At 53.4% G+C, this 18463-nt stretch overlaps 4 protein-coding genes across 4 annotated transcripts; 3 read left to right on the top strand and 1 right to left on the bottom strand.

Moving 5' to 3' along the window:
• Positions 1-5368: 5368 nt before the first annotated feature.
• On the top strand, positions 5369-5950 carry BDZ83DRAFT_746891 (mmc protein; the record flags this gene model as incomplete). The annotated part of the gene is made up of 2 exons (XM_060513337.1): positions 5369-5524; positions 5678-5950. The coding sequence occupies 2 exons, from the start codon at positions 5369-5371 to the stop codon at positions 5948-5950; spliced, it is 429 nt and encodes a 142-aa protein (XP_060371088.1).
• Positions 5951-9747: 3797 nt separating this feature from the next.
• Positions 9748-12029, top strand: BDZ83DRAFT_746890 (AMP-binding enzyme; the record flags this gene model as incomplete). Its single annotated transcript, XM_060513336.1, has 4 exons — positions 9748-10129; positions 10195-10724; positions 10782-11523; positions 11587-12029. 4 exons carry the CDS (start codon positions 9748-9750, stop codon positions 12027-12029), a joined length of 2097 nt encoding a protein of 698 aa, XP_060371087.1.
• Positions 12030-13382: 1353 nt separating this feature from the next.
• Positions 13383-14783, bottom strand: BDZ83DRAFT_294729 (uncharacterized protein). The gene is made up of 2 exons (XM_060502209.1): positions 13779-14783; positions 13383-13725 (listed from the first exon to the last, which is right to left on the bottom strand). The coding sequence occupies exons 1-2, from the start codon at positions 14516-14518 to the stop codon at positions 13581-13583; spliced, it is 885 nt and encodes a 294-aa protein (XP_060371086.1). The 5' UTR covers positions 14519-14783; the 3' UTR covers positions 13383-13580.
• Positions 14784-15048: 265 nt separating this feature from the next.
• On the top strand, positions 15049-15853 carry BDZ83DRAFT_646463 (uncharacterized protein; the record flags this gene model as incomplete). The annotated part of the gene is made up of 2 exons (XM_060509969.1): positions 15049-15276; positions 15380-15853. 2 exons carry the CDS (start codon positions 15049-15051, stop codon positions 15851-15853), a joined length of 702 nt encoding a protein of 233 aa, XP_060371085.1.
• Between the last annotated feature and the right edge of the window lie 2610 nt (positions 15854-18463).

Below are 18463 nucleotides of genomic sequence, written 5' to 3'. Positions count from 1 at the left end.
TTCCCTGCTGGAATAGGGGCGTCGATAAAGCGAAGGTGTTGGTTGCTGGATCTCGAACGTCATACAAGAAAGATGAACTCGAATAGATCTGCTTCATCCTGAGCCACGCACTTCTGGGGTGTCTTCGCAGTGTTTTGAAGGGTCTCATGAGTAGATTGATTTGTTATTATTTTTCCCACCTTGTTGACTTTGTCGACTATTCACCTTGATATTTCAGAACGTCTCAGCTGCAGAGGCCTGGGATGCTCAAAGGGTCGTCCAGCTGCAGCTCATCGCGCACACAGCATCTCTATAACAGCCCTCAATTCTTCGGTCATGAGAGACTGTGGGAATGAGAGAAAGGGGGTTATATGAACCGCGTTGGTGGTTTTGACCATCGATCATCCATGTTTCTAAGTAGACAGTATATCTCTTGAAAGTTACCATCGACCTTGAACTTGTGGCGCCGTCATGATGGTGACAGCGAATATCGGTGAGCTAGAATCATGGTCCAAAGTAAATTCGTCGAGGGATGGGGAGCTTAGAAGGCAATTTCAGACTAGACTTTCCATAGTCAAGTTCAAGCGAGGACACTCTCCCTCGCCGTCCGCTCAATGCTTTCCATGTGTTTTATTTCCTAAGTCGTGTAGGATGTTGTGAAGCTTCATGAGATAAGGATACTCGGCAGTGGGACACCGAAATATTCTTGCTCCGCGTCGGGCGAGGCCGGACCTGCGAGCCGAATATTAATAACGTTGTCTTCGAACATGGTCACCTTGGACCAAGCTCCTAGCTAGCACAAGTCGCAGCAGCACAAATAAGACTGTCAAGATCAAAGTGAGGTCAGACCAAGGATTCCCTAGCCACAGAGTGGTTCTCCAGGACTTGACAGCTGGTCTATCTCGCGGAGATCTGATGAAGCTAGTATTGAAAGGCTGGCATGAATTAGGAGTTGATATACCGCTTAACAAATGAGACGTAGAGCTGGAAACGCAAACCTTAGGTTTGAGAGACTCGAAGATGAATGGAATGAGTTGGTTGATCCGCGTTACAATTGGTTGATGAAGTTATACGAGTCACTTGTCTCTTGAGGTCCTCCATACAACGATAAGCAGCAAGAGAGTATGCAAGCTGCAGGTACGGAAACACAATGGAAGTGAGCCGAAGAGGGGGGTAAAGAATAAAGTCGGTCAATAGTCCCGATTGAGTTGATCAAAGTCTGTGTTGTGTGGAAATTAATTGATGGTCAGGGTGCGCTGTAACACCCCGGATTGGCCCAGGCGGCCGGCCAGATTGCTGCACAGGCCACTGGGCACACCACCGCAACCCGTGGGCCGCAGGTGGCCGGGAACATGTAGCCCCGCTAAGCCTTCGAGGCCGTTCGAGGCGAGTATGCCTGTCCAGACCAGAATGATTCAGCTCGCTAAACTGTATTGATACGAATACAACCCCCCGATCCCTCTGAATCGAACGAGGGTTGGTCGTGAAGTCGCTGTTACCAAGAAGTCAGGCGAATCAGGTAGTGACATCTCGGAATGAGCCAGATGAGGTCCCTGCAAGTGGTCAGAATGTTGGGTGAGTTCAATTCTACGGCTACGGCGGAGACATCTGTCGATGATAGGACGGATGCCATTTTTTGGGATCTTGGAGTTGTTTCTTGGTCATTATTCTCCCCAACCGGAAGGTGGAATATACGAAAAGGAGAGTGAGGCTGCGAAAAGACATTTGCTGTGTCACTCTTTCGTGGCGGTGTCACGTCTGATACCTTTGGGCGCTATTCGGGTCAGACGGGTCGATTCTGCCTGAACAGCGATGTATCCGTATCGATTCTCCGTACAGATAAATATAAACTGTTGACGTTGTTCGGGGTCCGTGGAGAAGTTGGCCGCAGTTTCCACCTCAGAACGTGGCAGGATCTCGATGCGGTGACAGGCAATGATCAACGCTGATTTTCTCCGAGCGATTGAGATAGAACGTCTCCGCTGCACGCAAAGACTTGAACTCAAACGGCGGGGAATGGTTCTCTACACTAGAACTTGAAAGGAAACCTGTCGCAACGGAGGCCGGAGGGTGCTAGGGCCCCGGAGACCCTTGGGGTGTGAGTGTGACTTTTCGAATGTTTCCCCTGCATCCCGTGAGAGTCTGACATGTGCGGGTAGGAGACCTGGAGGAACCCTGTCTTGCCCTGGCACATCTTTGAGCACCCAGTATTGCTGAGTAGCAATGTAGGTCACTGGCATAGCACTGACCTCGATGGGATTAGACGGGAGACCTGAAGTTTCTTTGTGCTTCAGGGCAGATCTGAGGGTTCGCCATCCAATGTTTCGAGATGTTGGTCATCGTCCATTGTTTATGTCTGAGAGCGTAACCCTCAGACGAACTATGGCTAAAAATGGAGCCTTCATCCGATGGGTGATCCGTCCGGTGTTCACAACGGCGGCGGGTAGGTGGCTCTTGGATGTTTCTGTGAAGAAAAAAAAAACATTCCTTCGACTTGTTTCCTCGGTCAGATAGGAAGGATATTGTGAAAGGCAGCACTGACAAGTGGCAACTGCTTAGAACGGGCAAGAAGCTGCATGCCTGCTTACCTGACCTAGGTACTTCGTACGGAGTACTGTGTGTAAGGGAAGAGACGCATGATGGGCAGCAAAGGAAATTGGCGCACAAGAAAGAAGGAACGCACTTCCACTGTCCAGATCCCGATGGCTCGTCATTGCCAGACTTGGCATTCAATTCGAACCCCTGACCTTGAGTCGGCAGCGGCATATTTTCCCGGTTCGTAACCCACTGCCCAGATTGCCCAGATGAAGTCGAAGTTGGAACCCGCAGGGCCCGAACGCTTTGCACGATTCTCCAAGAAAAGGAAGGCACGGAGTATCCGTATTTCAGAATGGAAGTTGAGGTTTGTAATAGCAGCCAGCTCCTCTTGCCTAAAGAGGCGGGATAATTATGGGCTTCCCACCAATCCAGCCAACCAAATGGAACAAAAGCCCAATTTCCCCGAGATTACCCCTTCGCCGCCCTAGGTGTCTTTCCGTTCTTCATTGTCCTAGACTCCAAGCCCCCAACATCTCCAGTTTGATCTCCCCTCTTCTCTCTTCATACCACCTATCACAGCCCTTGCAAAACCATGACAACGGCAGCTGGTCTTGAACGGGGTACAAGAACGATAGCGAACTCACGGATACATCTCCTCCTCCCTCGTACACTGCAGGGCATGCGGAATAGCTAGCAACCACGACAAGACGTCGAAGCCAGCCACAACTTCCCGTCTACGAGAACACCTCTGTGCAATGCAGACAATTGTCTCATCGAAAGTTTCACGCCGTGCGAACGGACAAGGCTCGTGGCTTGCTGCCCGCCTGAGAATAGCCAGCTGGCTTGCGGACCCAACGTTGGACAGGCTCACAGTAGCTTAAGCATGTTCGTCTATCGGAAAAGACGCAAGCCACAACTTTCGATACGGCCCCGTCAGCCGCCCCGAAAGACGTTCTATGGAAGAAGATTCGCTGCTGGATTCGCAGAGTAGGCTCGACTACTTTATTTTTGTTGCTGTGGGATCAGGCCGTCAGCTGGGAGTCTGGAAAAGTAAAACCCGTCACCGTCTCCGCATCCGAGGCGGGCATTGTCAACTTGGAGGGTGCATGGTACCTGCATTAGCGCGAAGTTCTGTTCCTGAATCCTGACTTGATTCGCACACTGCTTGACACTGGTCGGTCAGCCGTCAGCACCGGCTGCCGCGGCCACAGGTGAGTTGGCAAACACGTCTGAATGCATGCCGCGTCCACTCAGCTAAGGCGGAGATCTCGGCAGGGGACTTGTAGAACGTCTTACAGTCAAATGAAAGATACGACTGTCACTGGCAATGGTGGCCGACGGATGGTGGGCTGAAATTTCGGATCACGGCTGCGCATCAAGCAAAGACTCCCCCGCCTTTGAGCAAGCATCTCTGCCCAGAAACGGCTGGCCAGTGCTATTGGATCTGCCAGCGTGACAGGAAGAGCGATGCGTACGTGTACGGATATTCGTGCGTCGACCGCCAGCTCGCTGCCCAGACGCTGGTCGACGGCTGGCCGACCCGCTGAAATTACTCAAGCTTACCTTGAGTCCTTGACTCTGTTTCCTGAGGTGGGCTCGAGTCATCTCATCTCGCTCGTCCGAACTCCTTGCAGATTCGGAACGATCAAGAGGGCCGCGACCAGAGTCGAGGACTGATGCCCACGCAAGGAGTTTTCAAAGGGTGCTTCCGAGCGACAGTGTGAAGCAACACACCGACGATCAACGAACGATCTGATGAAGCAAAGCAAGCGCTTGCTTGTTAGTCACCTCGTGGCTCTATTCGTACTCTATCTTGCTACACCCAATAATACCCGATTCTTAGTGGTCATCTGGGTCCGAGTGGGTCAAAAGGTAAATGATTCCCACACCTCAATTCCCGCGCTCCAAGGTCGGTCCCCTTTGTGTGCATACTCTTCTCATCCTCTTTCACACACCCCCTTTGATCTCATCCCATTTTGGAGGGTACGTACTCTAAGAATCAACTTCTAGCCCAGTCTTTTCGACTTCTCTTTTGCTTTTCCCGTCTTCTCTGCGCAACCACACCACTCAACTTGTCAATCCTATTTTCCCGACCCCCTCGGCCAAAGGGGAGTAACCGCTTCGTCTGCCCAGCCAATTCTGGACTGCCAAAGCCACCAGCAACAAACATAGGAAGCGCAAAAAAACGCACAAGCACACACACACCAGACCTGGTCTACCCCCTTTCTCGTCCGTCCACACAAGTCATCCACAATAGTCTTTTCTTCGTGTTTACTCCCCTCGTTACCAAGAACCCGTTCGTCTAGCCCACTTCTGATTCGTCCCAAGTGAAATAAGCTGGTCAGTGAATAGCAAAAGGGAACAGAAACCAGCCCCCCCTTGTTCAGCCATGGATATTGCCCATCTTAGCAGGGCACTGGAGGAAAGGCGGCGTGTGCTCTCTTTCGCCCTCCTAGTCCAGCTCCTCTTCTCATCTCCAGGCCCAGTAGATGCATTGCTCCACCCTTCATGACCGGGCGAAGGTACCGTCGTCCCTGACCCATCCCATTACCTTACCGCAAGGCAGGGCCCCAAGGTAGCACAGGCACTAAGGTAGAGAGCCCAGTCAGTGTCCACCACCCCCAGTTCTCATGTCGTGTTCCATTGCGCCCATCTCTGTATATAAGTTCATTTCCTCCAGGCCATCCCGTCTTTTGTTTCCCTTTCCCTCCTCACCCACACTCACTCATTCAGTACCGACCCAGACTTTTTAGTCGCTTTCACTCGTTAACCCAACCACCTAATCCTCAACTCGCAATTACAACTCTTTCGAGTCTTAATACCAAGTTCTCCTCCCCAAACAACCGTCAAAATGAAGTTCTCCGCTGCCGCCCTTGTCCTCGCCGCCGCCGGCGCCATGGCCCACAAGAACGTCACCTACGTCACTGAGGTCGTCTCTGCCTACACCACCTACTGCCCTGGTCCCACTGTCATCTCCCACGCTGACAAGACCTACACCATCACCTCGGTACGTCGAATTCGGGAGGTGGACGGGAGGATCTCGGAGTGTCTCGGGGCTCGCTGGACAAGCGCCGGCTCTTAAGCTCCCCGAGACTCGGAGATGGCCCGAACTTTCACCTCCAAAAACATCGATCTCGGAACCAAAGCTAATACATCATAGGCCACCACCCTGACCATCACCGACTGCCCCTGCACTGTCACCAAGCCCGTCATCACCTCCTCCATCGTCAAGTGCGAGAACTGCGCCGCCCCCACCAAGAACGGCACCGTCCCCGTCGCCACTCCCGCCCTCAGCAAGACCACCGTCGCCGGCACCGCTGCCATCACCCCTACCAAGCCCGTCTCCGTCCCTACCGCCGGTGCTGGCAAGGCCGCTGCCCTCTCTGGCGCCGGTCTGGCCGGTGTCCTCGGATTCGCTGCTTTCGTCCTCTAAATCAATCTTCACGTCTCGCCATCCACGTCTCCCCCTACGATCTTTGACGTACGATAACATCTTAATTTTCGTGGGGAGCCTACGACACCTAATGACTGGAGCGCGGTTGTGAGCCCATTCGACAAGCGATCGACTGGATGGGTACTTTTTTGGATGGGAGTTTTGGGAGTCTCCTTGGATAAGGAGAGCTTGGGAATGGTTCCCAAAAACGACGGAGAAGGAAACGACACGCTCACAGAATACCCGGTACATTTTCTTGCCTGCATGGCGCCATGGAGTTTTCTATCACGGGAAATGTCCAAGCCATGCAGTAAACCCACACCTGTCAATACTGCAACTTCTTGTACTTGCTTTGCAAACAAACCTTTCGCCCCAATATCGGTTTTTTATGGCTCGGTATTCCCGTCAAATCGCCAATTGAGGATTATATCCGTGTGTGTGTGCGGTACATACCATCCTCTTTTCTTCATTTTCGAGAAGCTTAGAAAATGGGAATATAATGTGACCATGATAGGTTATTCTTCAACTGTCTCTTCTTTACTCGCGGCAGAGTAGCCTGTTTGACCCAATTCACATCATATTCTCCTCTCGCCTGACGACTCAACACTCGCTCTCGTTTGTCTCACGCCCTACTGCCAAAGCGAAATGCATTGTAATGTGTGAGAATGTGAGACCAACAATATTTGCATGTGTGAATGTCCAACCGATTGAATGTGCTTCTGGTCACTTTGTCGTGACGTCAATTGAATGAATGGATTTCTATTCGTAGGTAGCTTGTTTACATCGGGGAATTTCCCAAGCTATTGCCCACTTGTCCCAGGGATGATACGACGTTGCTGTAAGCATCTGAGCCGTTTGTCTTCTCAAGTAACGACTCACCGAGTTCCCGGCTAATGTGACAATGCTCTTGCATTAGGTAGACTAGACGTCTAAATCCAGAAACCACTTGTGTTTGTTTCTGCTTCCTCGGGATACAATCCTGCAAGGAAATTCTTGAACGGACAGTAGTCTGACGACGAAAATAGGTTCAAGACATCCAAGGACGCCGGAATGGAAATAGTCTCGCAATAGCGCGGAGCTTGATGAGAGGTCCCCGACTTCCCGAGGTTTGACGGATACGGATTCCGGTGAGAGTGAAGGATGCATTTCGTACATGGAGAGAGAAGAGGGGAATACACCGGCCTCATTTCGCTAAAAGTTGGACAAGGCCATTCATCTTTTGGAAGATCCTCTGCGTAATGAGGATTCTTGAGCGTATGTCTTGGAAAGAGGGCGCAGTCCCGCATGCCTAGCATACCTAGGTACTGGGCACCTCTGCTTGGGTCTTAAGATTTCCTCCCTTTTCTACGCCGCAGCCGTGCCGCATTCCTTATGACTAGAGCGCAAAAGAGGTACAATGGTTTCTTGGGGGGCGTCTTGGGAGAGACGACGCGACATTTCCAGCCAAGAGGAGGGGCGACGTAATTGAGGAAAACGCTGAGAGCTGAGCTGCACTAGAAGCTGCAGTTCCGCCTGACAGACCGCCTTTCGGGGGGGGGGGGGCTGAGATTTACTATCGTTGCATCCAGATCGATTAAGGTTGTTTTGTTTGGTGGTATATTTTTTGTTTACCTTGTCATGGAGAAGAACCTTGCGAGAAATAGGGGGAGGGGAAGGAACAGGAACAGGCGTGGCGCTGCGCTGTACCTGCGTCTTGCAGCGCTTGGGCGCTACTGCAGCGGTGAAAGGTATGCCGGATTGGACGGACGTACACGCTGTGAGGGATCATGGAGGTGTGGGTCTTTGTTGCTGAGCTGGAAATGGCAACAGACCGTTAGTGCTCGTGAGCCGTGCTTACTACCCAGGTACCTAGTGCAGCTGGTGATTCCAGGCGCATGGTTTTGGCTATGCCACTTTAGATCACAATGAGCGAAACGGTGAGCTGAAAAGAGAGGGTTGAGGAATGTGGGTGAAGCCCATCTTTCATACACAAAGCATTGTGGAAGGAATGTGAGAAAGTTCAACCCAAGATGCAAAGAGTAAATAGTACCCCCTACTGGACTATCTCTCTACAAGAGTATCCCTCTAATGAGTCATCGATGATTTTTAGATATGCAAATAAGCGGTGGTGCAAACACGGACGTAAGCGAGATTAGCAACCCAACTGGGCCACGCTGCGCTGATCGCCATCAATCGAATTTCCACGAATGCATTCGAGCACACGGATTGTCGCCCAGGATTCATCGGAACAAATGAGGCATAATTGCTCTAGGAATTGCGGTCACGGATGACATTTCATAGGGCGACAGGGTTATAGACAGTTGTCACTTGCTTGACGCCTGTCAGTTGAAGCTTGGCGCTGGGAAAGGGAATCTTCATGGGTAACACACCCCAAGGGCGGGGGGGGCCTTTCGGTTTCGTTTCTTCCACTGCTTACTTTCAAGCTTCCGTACGGATACGCAGTGTGTGTGAGGGTTTCTCCCCTCCTTCGACCTGCAGGCAGTCTTACCGGGTTTTGGAGGGCGTGGAGCCCATTGACCCCCGGTGGAAGCCGGCTGGGCCGGAGCGGTTGGTGATGTCGTGCCGCTTGAAGCGGTGGCTCGAATGTTTTGCGCGTGGAGACTGCCGCTCTCTGCTGCTGCGCAGACTTGTAAGGTGTATTGAACACTCTCAGGTTCACGGGTAATCGCCTATCCGGACGAGCTTCTGGGTTGAGAGAGTTGGAATTTCGACTGTATTGGGATAGTAAGGGGAGGGCGTCGGAGGGCGTCGGCGCGTCTCATTCTGTCCTGTTTTAATCAGAGTGGTCGCGAAGGCTTCGCATCTTTACGCCTTTCCATCACCTAGGTAAGGTAGGTAATTAGAAACAGGACGCTTTGTTGGATTGACCGTGTCTTTGTAGTTGGGTTGCTGCAACTCCGAAAGTCTTGGGGATATTCTACTTCACACTTACACCTAACTCCAGGCTACTTTGGGGGGTTTTACACTTGGGTAAACTTGAACGCGCAGCCAGGTAAGTATGATACGGGATGGATGGGTCTTGCGGGGAGCCGGGTGGGACCATCGCCCATCTCTGGGGAAATAGTCCCAATCACTTCACCACCAGCATCTTCAAGGAGAATTGGTGAAGCAGTTCCTCACTTGTAGAGAACTCACCTGCTTGATAGTGAGACCAGATGATGAGTTAGCGGGACTATTAAAGAAGCCAATCTCCAATGATGTCAATTGGTGCCCTTTTCTTCGTCGACAGTCTAGCCGTGTACTTATCCCTCGTCTCCCTGGGCCTGTCATACACTCACTTGCCAAACCCCCAACGAATATAGATCCAATGTAGCAAGCTACAGGCGGAATTAAGAAATATGAAAGAGATTGAACTCCGTGGGGTCCCCGGCCGATGGAAGAGACCAAGATCGGCTGGCGATGTCGGCGTGGTCGGCAATGACGGTCGGTCCCCTTACCCCGGGTCAACGGAATGCGGGGAAGGGTGCCTCCTCAACGGCAACCCCAGGTCGAGCCAGCCAGCGCACCAAGGTCAAAGGGGAGACAGAGCACGTCAGCTGCTGCTGCAGCAAGGGTAGAGCTGTCTCGTATTTCAACACCGTCCCAGCCTCCAAACTTCCAGCCGTCCGACTGTTTGAGAGAGCCGAAGCCGAGAGAACTGATATAATCCCAACGGGCAATGCTTCTATAGCTTTGATGCTCTTTCGGGCCTTTTTGATATTCTGTCGTAATCTCACCAGCGCTCATTGTCTCATTTCTTCATAGCCAAGCATATCGAACACACACTCGGCAACGTCACAGAGCAAGCTACCGTGAGGATGGACAACTTACACCCTCAAGATGAAGTCTTGCGTCATTCCCTCGAGGATCCTGAATCCTTTTGGGCTCACCAGGCAGAACACCTGCACTGGCACAAGAAGCCCTCTTCAACACTGAAAGTCACCAAGAAGACGCTTAAGAGCGGCGTCACCCATGATTCTTGGGAGTGGTTTCCGGATGGCGAGATCTCGACATGTTTCAACTGCGTAGACCGCCACGTTCACGATGGCAGGGGTGATGCGCCGGCGATATACTATGACAGTCCGGTCACGAATACCAAGCAGACAATCACATACAAGCAGCTACTCGACGAGGTTGAGGTCTTTGCCGGGGCGCTGAGAGAAGAGGGAGTGAAAAAGGGCGACGTCGTTTTGGTTTACAGTAAGCTTATTCTATATGTCGGATAGCAATTTCTTTTTTCGATCCAAAGCTTACACTACTATTAGTGCCCATGATACCCGCGGCATTGATAGGGATACTCGCCGTCAGTCGCCTAGGTGCAATCCACGCCGTTGTATTCGGCGGATTCGCACCGGCCGCTCTCGCACAGCGAATAGAAGCCTCCCAGCCCGTGGCCATTCTGACGGCGTCGTGTGGCATTGACGGCAACAAGCCGCCCATGAGCTATAAGCCGCTCGTGGAGGAGGCCTGCCGGATCTCCAAGCACAAGCCCAGCAAGGTGGTTGTATGGCAGCGCGAGCAGATCCGTTGGAACCCCATCAAGAGGAACGACGGCGAGAGGAACTGGCAGAGCATCGTAAAGAGCTGTCGCGCGAGGGGTGTCAGGGCTGGTTGTGTGCCTGTGAAGTCAACAGATCCAATCTACATCATTCACACATCTGGTACGACGGGAACGCCGAAAGGCGTATTGAGGGATGCTGCTGGACACGCTGTTGGATTGCATCTCTCTATCAGCTACTTGTTCAACATTCACGGCCCCGGATGCGTTTCATTCACAGCGTCGGATATTGGATGGGTATGTTTTTGTCAAGCTCTCACGGGTCGGGTCAGATTCTAATGTTAGGTGGTATAGGTCGTAGGGCACAGCTACATCGCATATGCCCCCCTTTTCACGGGTGCCGCCACCGTCCTCTACGAGGGCAAGCCCGTCGGCACACCAGACGCCTCGGCCTTCTGGCGCATCGTGGAAGAATACAAGGTCAACACCATGTTCACGGCACCGACGGCTTTACGCGCCATCAAGCGCGACGACCCTGAGAACAAGCTCTTCAAGCAGATTGGAGAGCGCGGCGGCCTGCGGACGCTCAAGGGATTATTCTTGGCAGGCGAGCGGTCAGAACCGGCAATCATCACAATGTACCAGGACCTCCTTGAAACCTATGGCGCAGTCGACGCCCACGTTGTGGACAACTGGTGGTCGACGGAAGCCGGGTCGCCCATAACGGGGCGGGCTCTCGTGCCCCATGCCGGGAAAGACCGCGGTACGGATGTACGTGGCCATCCGCCTCCCAAGATCAAGCCGGGCAGCGCCGGCAAAGCCATGCCTGGCTTCGACGTCCGCATTGTGGATGATGACGGTCGGGAGCTTCCCAGGGGCACGATGGGAAACATCGTCCTCGGGTTGCCGCTGGCCCCGACTGCTTTCAGAACCCTGTGGCAAGATGAAGAGCGATTTTACAAAGGCTATCTCAAGCGCTTCAACGGCAAGTGGTTGGATACTGGAGACGCGGGCTACATCGACGTGGAGGGCTACGTCAACGTCATGTCCCGCAATGACGACGTACTCAACGTCAGCGCCCATCGTTTGTCAAGTGGTAAGCACCATCATCTCGTCCTTGGAGAAAGCCCACAAATTTTAACAACAAGAAAAAAAACAGGCGGCCTTGAACAAGCCATCACATCCCACCCCCTCGTCGCAGAGGCCTGCGTGGTGGGCATCCCGGACGCGCTCAAGGGCCAGCTCCCCTTCGCCTTCATCACGCTCTCGACGCCCGAGCACCCGCCCTTGGCGGTACCCGACGCGAAGCTCGCCGACGAGATCAACGCGCTCGTGCGGTCGCAGGTCGGCGCCATCGCCACGCTGGGCGGGCTCATCCAGGGCAAGGGGATGATCCCCAAGACGCGCAGCGGCAAGACGCTGCGGCGCGTGCTGAGGGAGCTTTTGGAGAACGCAGTGCACGAGGAGTTCGAGAAGGAGGTACAGGTGCCGAGTACGGTCGAGGACGCGGGCGCGGTGGATGTTGCGAGAGAGAAAGTACGGGAGTATTGGGAGGTGAGGGGGGATGGACATAAGAGTACGGAGGCTAGAGCGAAGTTATAGATATTACAATTTGCTACGTATGATGGACAAGCCTCTGCTAAGCGTATCATCGCCCTTCCATAAATATCCTTTGGTGCCAGAGATCACACATCAGACATTCCATTAGTGAGTATAAGGCATTACATTCACAAACGTTGCGACTGGTATCATGAGCTACAGTAACGAGCATAACAAGGTGAGAAGCAGATTTCCCAAGATCATTTTAGAACATTGAGGAATGAGATTAGAACCGCCTATTGATCCAACGTCAAAGGATACAATATGTACTATAGCTGGTGTGTGTGAGTAAGGATGTCGAAATATCATGCTGGACCTGTTTCTAGCACGAATGAAACCCGTCAACGAACCTCGAACGCCTCTATTTACGGACAATGGAGACAGCGTTGTTTATGAGTTCTATCAAAAACCGGCCGTTTCATTAGGTAAAGACATGATGTGGAAATACTTTGCTGATCAAGGAGAAACTCGGTTCGTCCGATCCTAATATGTCGAGAGATACGCTTTTCATTACATATTTCAACATCTCCAAACTGTTTCTAGGACCGCGATAATTTGTTTTCAGTTTGACAATATGTGCAGGACACTGAGACAAGGGGTCACAAGGGACTGCTATGAAAGACTGCAGTACGCTACTGCCTAATACTTTGAAGCTTCCTTCGTTTCCTCGTCATAGTCGAAGTCCGCTGTAAAGGTAATTCTCGTAATCAGCCATACATTGAGCTCGACGGGGTCAAGGGAATCATCTCGCTCTCCTTGGTAGCTTCTGGATAACGATGCCGGGGCATTTGATCCCGATCATCGTACACTGAAGTCTCATGGTCGGAACTCGCCCACTTGAGCTAAGGACTCTGAGCCAAGAAAGCCTAGGTCGACCACAATCTCTCCCCTGGAGCAATTGCCACCGACGACGACCATTGTCCTACATGAAGTCGTCGCTGCAAAGCGACACGCGCCCGCAGGATGGATGGTATGACGAAAGTCGAGAGCCCGCCGTCCCGTATTCGCGATCTCCTCGGTCGCACCCTTCCGCCATAGGCCTCGTCATGGTCAGCTTGTGCGACGAAAAAGAGGGTAAGGTCCCTCGGCCAGACTGGTTACCATTGAAAAAGTATACGCTCCCCATGGCGGGAAGACGAAGCTCGAAGGGAAACATCATACCCGTACCGAGTCACGGCCGTCGTACCATGTTTGCTCACGGGCCGTCGGACGTGTAACCATGTTCGAAGCTGAGCGGCTGTTTCTCATCTCTGTCCGGGGATACGTTCTGCGGGAAATGCGATATGGATTCTCGTGGAATTAGAGACACGGGGCATCTTCTACGGAAGGTCGACTGGGGGGACGGATCTGTACGAGCGAAACGGTAGTGGTAGTAATGAAGTTCCAAATGTTGTAGTCAACAAGAGTAGTTCCTAACCAACGCCTCATATGCCGAACCACAGCATGCCACCCAATGTATTCCTGGTATCGTTGTGCCTCCAGTGACCCATCAATGCAATATTTGGAAACCGTCCACGTTCGCTGACGTCGTCAATACTTCAAGAACCAACTACATTAACTTGCTGATCTAGCGGGGGACTCCCTGGAGGCCTGCTCCCCATATATTCCATAGACACTTCGCTGGCTTTCTCTCGCAACTTTCAGGGGAGCGAAGCGTGCTTCGGGTAATCGACTTCCCGCCTTGAGGCTCTCCATTACCCTGCAGAGGAATTAGCATCCACCGATTCAGACGAGTGGACGGGACAGGTAGACCAAGGAAGAACCAACCATTCGACGCCAACATATTTGACGGCAGACCCGCCAATCCTGCGAATCTCCTTTTCAAGTTTGCCGCCCGCAAGTCCTCCGCCAGCTCCAGCGCCTACGCCTGCCGGTCTCCCGACAATGACATGCGTAACCTGCCTCCGTCCGAGATGTATAGACATGCGCGCACCGTTCTCGACCAAGACGCGCTTGAGTCGGTGATCCGAGATGATGGGATGCGTGCTCCCGTTGACGTATACCGTGACGCCCTCGAACAACCCCCTACCAACCGCCCTCGTCGCCTCGGCATCTTCGTCCTCCTTCCGCCGAGCTTTCATTACCTCCTCTTCACTCCTCCCCATCAACCCACCCGGCGCTGCAACAGACGTGCTGGATGTCGCGGAGCCAGTCTCAGAGACAGACGAGCCGCTCCTCATCAGCCCTGGCCGCGCCAACATGTCCGCCACGCTCGTCTTCGCCCTCGCCTTGACGTCCTTGGGCACCACCATCTTCAGCTTCTCGTCAAAGTCCTCGCTCCCGGCGCCGTAGGTGTCACTCATGCGGGCACCACCAGAGTGACCGCCCGCAAACTGCTCCGAAAGCTTGCGGGCGCGGCTGTTTCGCCATCCTGTCCCCGGTACATGATCCGGTCGTTGATGTCCTGTGGCGCTGGAGTTGTACGGATCGAAGTTGTTGCCAAACCGCGGCTTTGCGGCTGGTGGGATGGGTGTCTTCTCCGGCGAAGGCATCTCGGTTCAGGGTTCAGGCACACGTGATTGTTTCGGTGCAATAATGTTTCTTTTTCGTTCCCTTTTTCGCCCTTTTGCTTTGCTCGCATGCTAGTTGAAAACGGCGCTGCAATGCAAGGCACATGCGCGTTGAGCATGCAATGTCGTTTAGGTCCACACGACAGGAACGTAGAATCATAATGCTGGATTTCGCCTCTAGTGTCCCCATAAGCAAACAAAGGGGTTATTTCTGTCGTCAACGATACGCGAATCACGCGGCGCCGCAGGCTAGAGAGTCCTAAGCGCATTTACATCCAAGGTCGATCCAGGCACGTATCGGTCGCGGGGTCACATGACCTTGTCTCACCGAGAGCCACCGATACCCACCAAGGTCACCTTGGGGTTTTTTCGTGTTAGTCATCTCTCACTTACACCTAAACTCAAATCACATCTCATCGAAGCTACATGACGGAAAGGTGTAGAGACAGAGACATGCAGTCAAAGCTTCCCGAGTAAGGCGAAGCTAACTTGAGTGCCGTTCCTGGACCGATATGCCAATGCTAATTGCTGCTCCGCCTGCCATGATGGCAAATGCAGGAGCTGCAGCAGCGTCGGCGCACCGATGTTTCCCCAACTTGAATCCCGTCATTCCTCAAATCCCAGAAAGAATGCATGTGCACGTCAGAGTCCCCTTGGAACCTTCTTGTTGCAAGAACGACCGAACGCTTCGAACCTCAGGGGACCTTTCACCTCACCTTCAACCTCTCAACCTCCTGCAGGTACCTACATCAGGCCTAAACACCGGATCAGACACACATAGGCACACCCTCTTTGCTCTTCACCCTCCCCCAAAACAAGCGACATGTTTCCTTCGCCCACGAGGTTACCCACGAGCCTACGGAGCTGAAATCGGGACGGTCTGAGTGGGAAGGAGGCTGTGAAGAAGGTCATACCTTGCACGATGTTGGAATGATGGGCTGCAGAGGCCCAATCACTCCTCGGCGCCTCTGTCTGACGGCTTTCGGAACGCTCAGTCAGGGGACCATATTGAGGTCTGGGCTCGGCAGATGCGAGTGCGAAAATCAGTTCTGGACCTTTTTTGTCCTTGTATACAACTACGAATATGCTGTCGACGTGATCTCTTCGTCGACGAAGTCTCTGACCCGGATGCCGCTCACTTCACACCCCCCTTCAATATCTGGCTCAACAGAAGGCTATTCCTATCTTATTGTGGAAATTATATTGAAGATTCCTCACACGTATCGGGTACATACGCCCAAAGAAGACGACATCAGACTTCGACCCTTTGGATCGCCAAACCATATCACCGGGGGCCCTTGGTGCGGCGAAAATTAAAGCCATCCAATCGGCCTAGGACATTGATCGCAGTGGCAGCGCATCCCCCACAGACGCCAGTCATGCACATCACGACCAGTCATCGGCCGAAGGTTGCACCTTAAACGGGAGAAAAAGCTTGCACAGCCGATGTTGGCTGCTTCATATTTGCGCCGTAGCTTTCCCCATACTCCCACATCCGGCGGAGGAGCCAGAGAGGTGACAAGACACGAGAAGGCGAGAGAAAAAAAAAAGCTTGGTATCCAAGCTCCCTCGAAGAAAGGTGCACCTAGCTTCGGGTCTCGAATTGACTTGCATCGCCAAACCTGCCGCGCGGCGGGAGGCGGGAAACACCAAACGAAAGGGCCGTCTCATGCGCCCCGGACCTGGCATGGCACATTCTCCAGCTTCGGGGACTCCCATGTCTGCCATCTATGCCTCTACCATGAGGCCACTGCACGCACATGCGCCTGCATTTGCCAATCGACACCAAGAGAATGCAGCTCCCAGGCCCGCTAACCTTCTCTTTCCTCATGCTCTCCCAACGTTGTCCAGGTCAGCCCTTGGAAAGGCGAAGAAAAGAGAAGCCAGGCGGTGCTCCATTACATGTATAACACACCCATCTTATCATGCCGTACCAGCAGTTCATGCACGATGCCCGCTGCGCACAGCACTGCGGATACCACTACCTTACCTCGCAACCTACTTTCCGAGCCTCCTCTCCTCCCACCGCCGTGTTTGGCGGCTAGCCTTGGGCGAGCGGGACAGGGCTGGAGCGAGATGAGGGAGCATCGATGCGATGCGCCGGGCCCTGCCATCGCGGCAAGGCCTAGCCTGCCGTCTCTCCTGCATCAAACCACCAACATGCCATTTAGTGAAAACTCTGAGAAATGACAAGACGACGACGACAAGTCGCAAATGTCCCCCGGAAAAGAAAGCTGGAGTCGCAAAGGCGGATGCCGAGGCTTGCATATTCTACGCACGCTATACACGCTGCATTCTTCAACGCTTCGCTGCGCGATGATGCACCGCTCTCTTTCTAATACGTAATCATACCTCGGGCAACCGATTACTTCAACGGTCGACCTCGTCATGTCGGAATAAAGGCAAGACAAGACAAGTCACGACACGACGAGACGAGACAGCCTGGTCATACCGGCCATTGCAGGGAGGCCACTGGTGCCGGGGTACCCACGAGGAAGCAAGACAGTCTGCGTAGCGAGGTAATCAAAAAAGTCAATCTCGCACCGCCGAGCCCCAAGCTCCCCTTTCCCGCCCGTCTCTCATGTGATATCAATCAGGGACGTCAGGGACGAGCACAGGGGTCGTGGAGGAGGGGGCGAACCGTTTCAAGCGTTCAAGTTCTATCCCGACTTGACGATTCATCCGGTGTCCAAGGTCCAACATGACAGCGCCAGTCACAAGTGGACGGCATGGAGACACGGAGTCTGGCGAGAAAGAGGCACAGAGGATATCAGCTCGAGCGCGCAAAAAAGGTCAAAGGTCCACGTCACGCTCGCTTGACCCCGTCCCTGACAGTTACATGATCTGCCCAGCATGCGCCTGCTTGCTGCGGCCTAGGTGCGCAAGAGCCATTTCACGACACCTGCTCTGTTTCCTGACGGGGCATCCTCCGTGAGCGAGGACGAGGTCCCCAATACTCCGTACGGATACAGGCTCCGTAGTCCGTACTCTAGGCACCAGGAAGAGCGAGCGAGAGTTTCCAGGGCTCCTCTGTGATCCGTGATCTCGCCGCCGCCACCCCATGTTTGAGCAGCATGCATACCCGTACGCGCATGCAGGCAATCGTACCCTTTCGCTTTCCGGGGGTGGGAGGGGGGAGGGTGAGGGTGAGGGAGGAGAGCCTGCTGCGGTGTTTTGCCTGCTCTGCCTTGCCTCGCCTTGCTTGCCCTGCAAACCAAGACCTTCGGAAGACCTACCTACCTTCCTGGCCTGGCCAAGTCGAGACTGGTCTGTTTACATCTTCCTGGCAATTCCTATCCGCCTTCGCTTCGCCTCGCGCGGCCGACCCGGGTCGCGACAAGCGGACGCGAGCGAGCGGGGGAAAGGATTGTCTCTCCTCTCTCTTCCCGAATCTCGACGAGAAAGTGGGTATCCTCGAGCACGAAAAAAAAAAAAGATGCCGGCTAGAACCGATCCCGACATCGCCAATAATTGGTTTTGGTGCTGTCATTGTTATTGTATGATTCTGCCACCTTCCTGGCTCACACCGGTCGTGTCCCAGACAGAAAGGTTGTGTGTCTCGTCTCGGGAGCTAAATCAAGATAGAGAGAGGTTGAGTGGTAGGGAAGAGTGAAGGACGGCGCGCGCCAGAACATTATACCTCACACCCTCCCGTCCCGGCAAAGAGACAGACAGACAGACAGACACACACACACACACACAGAGGCACAAAAAAGACGCACTGATGGCGGAGAGGTGAGGTACCAGAGTGGATGGATGGCTGGGAAGAGGCTTGCTCGGTCTTAGACTGGCGCCCGTCTACCGCTTCTCTGCGGATACCTACGTACTCGGTACCAGGGACACTCCTCTCCCACTCACAAAAAGACGTGCGCGGCACTACACAACAAGGGAAGGAGGGCGGCTGTCAGAAGTCTAACTACGCCGAGG

This window comes from Colletotrichum acutatum (genome assembly GCF_030867785.1).
Source record: "Colletotrichum acutatum strain CBS 112980 chromosome Unknown BDZ83scaffold_4, whole genome shotgun sequence".
Taxonomy (NCBI): domain Eukaryota; kingdom Fungi; phylum Ascomycota; class Sordariomycetes; order Glomerellales; family Glomerellaceae; genus Colletotrichum; species Colletotrichum acutatum.
The sequence above is the reverse complement of the archived record's forward strand: the minus strand, read 5'-3'. Positions and strand labels throughout refer to the sequence as shown.